This window comes from Carlito syrichta, unplaced genomic scaffold, assembly GCF_000164805.1.
Source record: "Carlito syrichta isolate Samal-C Ts95f unplaced genomic scaffold, Tarsius_syrichta-2.0.1 Scaffold314704, whole genome shotgun sequence".
NCBI classification, from domain to species: Eukaryota; Metazoa; Chordata; class Mammalia; order Primates; family Tarsiidae; genus Carlito; species Carlito syrichta.
The window spans coordinates 183,804-192,031 of NW_007258800.1; the positions used below are offsets into that span (position 1 = coordinate 183,804).

The 8,228-nt window shown below is 38.4% G+C and overlaps 1 protein-coding gene across 1 annotated transcript; it reads left to right on the forward strand.

Annotated features, from left to right (window-relative positions):
- Positions 1 to 3,026: 3,026 nt before the first annotated feature.
- HESX1 (HESX homeobox 1) lies at positions 3,027 to 5,156 on the forward strand. Its single transcript, XM_008071749.1, has 4 exons — positions 3,027 to 3,508; positions 4,030 to 4,229; positions 4,497 to 4,598; positions 4,697 to 5,156. Exons 1-4 carry the CDS (start codon positions 3,352 to 3,354, stop codon positions 4,793 to 4,795), a joined length of 558 nt encoding a protein of 185 aa, XP_008069940.1. The 5' UTR covers positions 3,027 to 3,351; the 3' UTR covers positions 4,796 to 5,156.
- The last annotated feature ends 3,072 nt before the right edge of the window (positions 5,157 to 8,228 follow it).

An 8,228-nucleotide genomic window follows, 5' to 3' on the forward strand; every position in this document is an offset into this window, starting at 1 on the left:
AGGTCGAGGCTGCGGTGGCCGGGAGCGGCCACTGCACTCCAGTCTGGGCGACAGAGTGAGACTACAACTCAAAAAAAAAAGATCCGGGAGCCATGGCAATGCATGGGGAGAGAACAGTCCAGATGGTGACAACAACCAGTGTAAATATCTTAAGGCAGAATTATGCCTGGTATTTTCAAGAGGTGGAGGAAGAGTTCAGTGAGGCTAGAAAAGAGTGAGCATGGGACAGAGGAATAAGAGATGAGATTAGATAGGTGAGAAGGGTGGCAGATCATGTAGGGTTTTGGTGGCCATTGTAGAGACCCATTATGGTGCTTCACCAGCACCTTGTTTACTCCTTTCAGCGTATTTATCACTCTCTGAAATTGCCATGTTTTGTTCATCACTGACCTCTAGTGCCTGTAGTAGTGTCTAGCACATGTTAAGTGCCCTATAAAAATCTTTTCCTTTACATTTTTGGAGAATGTATTTCCTGTCTTTTATTCTCATCTACTCATCCATATATAAAATGATGTTAGGTAAATCTAAAGAAAATCTAGTGAAATTGAATGAAAATATTGGAGTGTCCTTGTAAATAAAGAAGGAATTGGGAAGTGGAGTTGCTTGAGCATATGCTATAACATCCTTGTGCCTTGTATCTCTGAGGTACTAATCGGTGGGGCTGAGGGGCTCAGTGAGGCCTGCCCTGACATCTATCCCTTCCACATCCTGCACCAATTATCCATCTTACCTGGCTCACCTGCTTCCTTTTCCCATTCTTACCCTGGCTAATATGCCAGATAATTTACTTATAATTATTGCTTGTTTCCTCTTACCTCGCACCATTGTGAGCTTCATGAAGGCAAGGATCCTATTCTGCTTTTTCTCATACTAAGTAGATGCGTAACCAATTGTGGAAAGAATGAATGTCTTCAAGGAGAGAAAGAAATATGGGAAGGTCTTAAATTCTCTCTCTTCCTCCTAGTCTTGCTAGATTAAGGTCACCCCTACTTTTCACAGTCTACATTTCAACACTATATACAAAATCTCCATGAAGTGTAAATGTTTACTGGTTTATTCATCTTCAGAATGGTTTTACAGGTATATTTATAAATTCATCCTCCTGTGTGCCTGTTGATGTTTTATATGTGAGATACTTCGTTCACTCAAGAGCTTGCATAAGAAGGAATTTATCTTAATATTTGTGAGATCATGATAGGATAAAACCTGATGAAGTTGAGCTCCATCCTGTAGAGGCTATTTCTTCTATTAATAGAGACTACTTTTCCTCTTCTCTGAAGAAAAGTCTGGCAGTTGTTTAAATGACGGACAAAGCTAAGCACTTAAATTTATCTTCAAGAAGGCACTGGAAGCCGGACTCAGTGGTTCAGTTTGTAATCCCGCGCTTTGGGAGGCTGAGATGAGTGGATGGCCTGAGCCCGCAGGTTCGAGACCCACCTGGGCAACGTGGTGAGACTTCATCTCTACAATAAATCAAAAAATTTGCCGGGCGTGGTAGCACGCACCTGTAGTTCCGGCTACTTGGAAGGCTGAGGCGGAGGGATCGCCAGAGCCCAGCAGGTTGAGGCTGTGGTGGACGGGAGCATGCCACTGCACTCCAGCCTGGGCAATGGAGTGAGACTGTAACTCAAAAAAAATTTTTTTTTATTTATTGTAGGCCGGGCGCGGTGGCTCAGCCTATAATCCCAGCACTTTGGGAGGCCGAGGAAAGAGGATTGCCTGCGTCTGGGGGTTCGAGACCAACTTGAGCAACTTGGTGAGACCAAGTCTCTACAATAAATCACAAAAACTAATCAGGCGTGTGTTCAGACATTTATAAACTTACATTTTACTATAGGCCAAGCTGTCAGCCTACCCCCCACCCCAGGCAAATCAAACAAAAACCCTATCAGATGTAAGAACCTTTCAATTCATAGTTAAGCATAATAATCATTAAAAGTATTTCAGGCCGGGCTTGGTGGCTCAGCCTGTAATCCTGTGCCTTTGGGAGACTGAGGTGAGTGGATTGCCTCAACCTGCGGGTTCGAGACCCGTCTGGGCAACTTGGCGAGACCTCATCTCTACAATAAATCAAAAATTAGCCAGGCGTGGTAGCGCGCGCCTGTATTTCCAGCTACTTGGAAGGCTGAGGCGGAAGGATCGCCGGAACCCAGCAGGTCAAGGCTGCGGTGGCCGGGAGCAGCCACTGCACTCCAGTCTGGGCGACAGAGTAAGACTCCAAATCAAAAAAAAAAAAGAAGGCACTGGAAGAAGAGGAGAAACAGAGTACAAGAACTACAAGTATTACACCTTTTTAGGGGAACGGTCACTTCAAAATCCTCCCAATTAGCAGTTATACTTTTCTTTTAATTTTAATTTTTCTTAAAATTATGAAATTAAAATATCTTGCTGTTGGTTATTTTCATCTTCTTGAAACCACCCCAGTCACCCCCTACCCCATCCCTCAAAAGATCACAGAGGGAAATTTTTCTTTAGAAAGTAAACCATGTTCTTTTCTTTGAAACAACTGTGGTAGGGAGAGAAATTATTCTCTTTTGTGTAAATTGTCATGCTTTTAAATTGCTTGAAGGTGATTACATATGAATCTTCATATAAACTTGTATCTTTCTCATTTAAAAGAAAAGATGAAGGAAAGGAATTAGCCCATTGATTATTTAAAATACTTGGTGCAACTGTTCCTATGAATTAATCCAGGTACTTGGAAGACAATTACACTCAGTGTTAAGAACATTGCCAACCTTTTCCAGTATACTGCACTCCAAATACTATTGTTTTCATTGACAACATTCACTATTACATATGCATATGAAAAACAGGCATTTTCATCAGAATTACCGTAATAGCATTAAGAGATTTTTTTTTTTCCAATTTTCTTGGAAGAAAATTCACTTAAATTAGATTATTTATTACTCAACTGCTCTCCTATCTTGCCTGTATGTTTAGGAACTGGAGTCAATGAAAGTACAAACTTCAGAATAAAAAGCATGATTTTATACATTAATGATTTCAAATAAAAGAGGAGTGCTACGTTTGTGCATCACTTCTTTCGAGAAAGTTAAGTCTGTGTTCTGCTTAGGAGAGATAACACTTTTTGTCCCTGTAGGTGGCCCCCCTGGTGTAGCCATTAGTTGCTAATTACTTGCAAACAGATAAACAATTAACTCCTTAAGCTGCTGGCTGGTTCATTGACATGCTAAAACTTTCTAAGACAGGATTTTAATTAGTGACGTTCTAAATCCGGCCCCCTTGTCAGTGGAGCTATAAGGTGAACTGCAGGAAGATCCCAGCCCTGTACACGTGGGGCAGAGCCAGCAGAGGCCAGAGCTGTTGCTCTGTGCAACCCACGAGAGGATGTCTCCCAGCCTTCAGGAAGGTGCTCGGCTTGGGGAAAGCAAACCTTCACCCTGCTCCTTTTCAATTGAGAGCATCTTAGGACCAGACCAGAAGAAAGACGGTGTTTCATCAGTGAAACCCCACAGGCCCTGGATAGACACCTGCAGCTCCTCAGGTATGCCAAAACTTAATTGTTTCAACACTTTGTTTTTTCATTTGCAGTGTTTAATTTGCCTTTATATCATACACAGAGTTAGAGAGAAGCTGCAGTTTTGTCCAAGTACATAACTGAAGCACCTAGGATTTTTAATACTTCCCGCTGAGTACTATGGCAAATAAAAAGAATATCAGCCTTAGATTGATCCAGATGAAAATAAAGTTCGCCCACTGGAAATGCCAAGGACCTGTGTTTACTTTAGAAGAGTGCTTTGTGTGTTTATTTGGCACATCAGATATTTGAAATAGCTGTTTTCACTGAAAGATAAATGACATTCAGAGACCAAAGGCAAAATTACCAAGGCAGTATCTTCATTTTTGTTTGGTTTTTGGGTTTTGGTTGAGGAGGGGCAGTTCTCTTGTGAAACCCAGAAAAATTCCACTAGAAATTTTAAGATGTTTCTGAAATTACATCTTATAGAACTTTGTGGAACATAAGATTGACAATCTAAGATGGGGTTTATTTTTCTGTTTTCAAAGGGAAAGATGGTAACCTACGTCTACATGTCCCAAGTCTTTACAATGGGATCTCGTTCCCTTGCATGGTGGATCACCCAATGCCAGAAGAAAGAGCTTTGAAATATGAAAATTACTTTTCAGCTTCAGAAAGACTATCTTTGAAAAGAGAGTTGAGTTGGTATAGAGGTCGAAGACCAAGAACTGCTTTTACTCAAAACCAGGTGGGAAGTTTTTTCATCCAGTAATAGTAATTCAAAGCCTTTAACACCTTTTTGAGAAAAAGCCCATTTGTGTTACTATTCCAGTTTAGAAGCCTTATTAATGAAACAATAGACTGTATAGTATTTTAACAATTTCTAGATAATTGTTTTTTAAAAGGCATTCAGATTAATTCCAAAGATTGAGATTATTTTGTTACAAAAATTAAAGCCCATTTTTGGTGGCATACTGAATATCAACATTTTAAAGGTTGTTTTTCTTATTCTTAGATTGAAGTGTTGGAAAATGTCTTTAGAGTAAATTGCTATCCTGGCATTGATATCAGAGAAGACTTAGCTCGAAAATTGAATCTTGAGGAAGACAGAATCCAGGTAATTTTCAGATTTAGTTGTTGTTACTCATAGTGGTTGAAGCGTTAAGAAAACAAAATAATGTTTCTGAGACCTATTTTATTTTTCCTCAATTTTAGATTTGGTTCCAAAATCGGCGTGCAAAGCTGAAAAGGTCCCATAGAGAATCACAGTTTCTTATGGCGAAAAAGAATTTCAACACAAACCTTCTGGAATAGATAGAAAACTAAAACATGAAATTATCTTCTGATGCAGAGTATGAAGAATCAATGGAAAATCAGTTGTTTAAAATGTGATGTTTTCTTTCCTGCATTTACTCTAAATGTTGTCATTTTTTCCAAAAATATATTGTAAATAATTACTGTTAGAGCATGGAACATATTATATGTGGGCACTTTTAGTTACAATAAAGACCTTTCTTATATATTTTAATAAACATTTTCAGAAAAGACAGCTATTTTTTAAGTGAGCAAAGTTAATCTAATAAATTAGGTGACTAAAATCAGTAAACTTAAGAGTAAGTGATTCCACAAGCTGGATTCTATTTACAAAGTATGTCAAGTGAAATAATCTGAAGAACAGAGGTATGATTTGATGCCACTAGTTTCCTTCAAGCACATTTTGATATATGATTATGCTTAACTATATTTTAGAGTGTGATGTATTTGTGAATCTTCAGTTCCTCTTGACTTATGGCATAAAGCAGTATTTCTCACCATATGTAAAAACAAATCCTTACAGCATGCCTGTTTCAAGTTTTTTTTAAAGTAGAGTCATTATGCCAAAGTAGAAATATAGGAGTATGAGCTATCATATTTATATCATTAGTATTGCATTGCACAAAATAATTAAGCTGCAAATAAATGCAAAATTTTAAATAGTTTTCTAGTTTATTTAATGTTGCCCTTTAATTTCATTCATTAAAATGATAAAGATCATCTGGCTTTAAGTGTAAAAGATCATCTACTTCCAGTTTAATGATTTCCAATTAACTGTATATTTTGTTACAACATTACATTGACTGAGAAGATAGGATAACTGACCTGCTTTTTGTAAGTGCTCTGACATAGTCTCTGGAAATAATCACTTTCTAAGTGACAAAAACTATGTGATTTCTTTTCTTTTCCCATTTCCCAGGCAATTAAAGATGGGAATAGGTAAGTTGTATGCCAAGAAGGGAATCCCTTCCATTGGACATCTGGGTACTTGTTTTCAAGTTAATGGAAGACCTAAGTGGTTGCTTTTGGTTTTTGGTTTTGGTTTTTGGTTTTGAAGTGTCAGCTTGAGTACTCTGACTTTGTCCACTGGCAACCATATTTCAGCTTTGTCCATTTGAATTGAATTCTCCCTTGCTTCCCTTTTCTTTTTTTTCCTATTCCTTTGTCCTTTATCTCTCCCAGTGGTAATGAGTGGAATGTTCTCATTGAATTATTGAATTTATAACTACTAATTTTTTCTGCTTTTTACATATGAAAGACTAGAAAGCATTTGTATATTATCTCTGAGGAAAAACAGTTATGACTCAGATCTTAGAGCTTTTTAAAATCATTTACTGAGAGCACATTTGGGGGAGAAAGCTCTGTGTCCCAACAATTGGTCAGCAATAAGCTGTGCTTATTCTGTTTCACTGTTTCTGAGATGGAGAGGAAGAAAAGAAGGAAGGTCAGTAAGACAGTTAACAGGAAGACCAGAGCCATTAAATGTTATGCAAGAAAAATTGGGCCACTTTTTCCAATATATAGGGCTGTTTCCTCTTTTTTTCTTTTGAGTTGGAGTCTCACTCTGTCACCCAGGCTGGAGTGCAGTGGCATACTCACAGCCACCGCAGCCTCGACCTGCTGGGCTCAGGTGATCCTTCGCCTCAGCCTTACAAGTAGCTGAACCACAGGTGCATGCCACCATGCCCAGCTAATTTTTTGATTTATTGGAGATGAGGTCTCACCATATTGTCCAGGCTGGTCTCAGCCCAGGGGCTCAGGCAATCTTCTCGCCTCAACCTCCCAAAGTGCTGGGATTACAGGTGTGAGTCACTGCACCTGGCCAGGGCTGCTTTCATTATATATAGAATTGGAAGTACTATGCCGAGCATGGTATCTCACGCATGTAATCCCAGCACTTTGGGTGTCCAAGGGGAGAGGATTGCCTGAGTCCAAGGGTTCAAGACCAGCCTGGGCAAACTGATGAGAACTTGTCTCTATAATAAATCAAAAAATTAGCTGGTGTAATGGTGCCACCTGTAGTTCCAGCTACTTGGAAGGCTGAGATGGAAGGATCGCCTGAGCCCAGCAGGTTGAGGCTGTGCTGGTCATGAGCATGGTACTGCACTCCAGCCTGGGCAACAGAGTGAGACTCCAACTCAAAAAAAAAAAAAAAAAAAAAAAGAATTGGAAGCACTATTTATGAAATAGATTAGTCAAAATGTATCTACCATGAGCTTTCTTTGCTCTCATTAGGTTCTTATGAAATTATGTTAAACTGGAAGACAAAGTCGCCAGGAGTAGACCTTGGGAAAATGTGTCATGTGACGGGTAAACTTTTCTTTTCATCTCAAAAGTCATATTTACATATGTAAACAATTTAAGCACCATACAAATAGAGTAAAATCTCCCTCAAATTTCATCCTTCAGAGATAGTCATCAGTAAACATTTTTAGTTATTTATGTAAACATCATAAAAACATCTGTGTGTATATACAAACACGCACACATTTGTTTTTGTGGTTATTTTTTAAAATGTGATCACACTTCACATTCTGTTTTGCATCTTTCTGACATCTTTGCCATGTCAGAATTATAGGTATCTCCTTAATATATGCTTAGTTCAGGATAAGAGTTCAAGAAACTATTCTACAATATTAATAGTTAGGCTTTTTTGAAGTAGTGTTTTCCATAAATTGAGATTTTCAAAGAATAGTCATAGTTTATCTAGAATTAAACCTAACTCCTGAATCCTTGAGGAGTGTGAGGATTCTCTATAAAATTATAGAATATAGAAAAAAAAAAAGAAACAGCATCATAGACATTGATCAACAAGCAATAATGTACTTCAGGCTGGGCTCGGTGGCTCAGCCTGTAACCCCAGCACTTTGGAAGGCCGAGGCGAGTGGATTGCCTGAGCCTGCGGGTTCGAGACCAGCCTGGGCAACTTGGTGAGACCTCAGCTCTGCAATTAATCAAAAAATTAACAGGGTGTGGTAGCGTGCACCTGTAGTTCTGGCTACTTAGAAGGCTGAGGCAGAAGGATTGCTGGAGCCCAGCTGTAGACGCTGGGGTGGCTGTGAGCATGCCACTGCACACCAGCATGGGCGACAGAGTGAGACTTAAAAAAAAAAAAAAAGAAAATAATGCACTTCATTTTTTTTTAATTATAAAAACTGGTCACACCTATAAAAAGTCTGGTGAGGAGAGAAACATGGTAACTCTAGGATATCACTATCAATATTTTTCAGTGACAATTTAATATAATTGATTTATGTGGTTCTAAAACTCAATTTTGTTTATAAATAGTGTTTATAACTAATTTCTACTATATCAGTCAGAGTAGAAATGAAACAGTTATAACTGAAACAGATAACATTCAGAAGTCAGAAAAAATAAAATAATACCAGAATTTATAAAATAAAAGAAATAACTATCAATGTAATAGGCACAT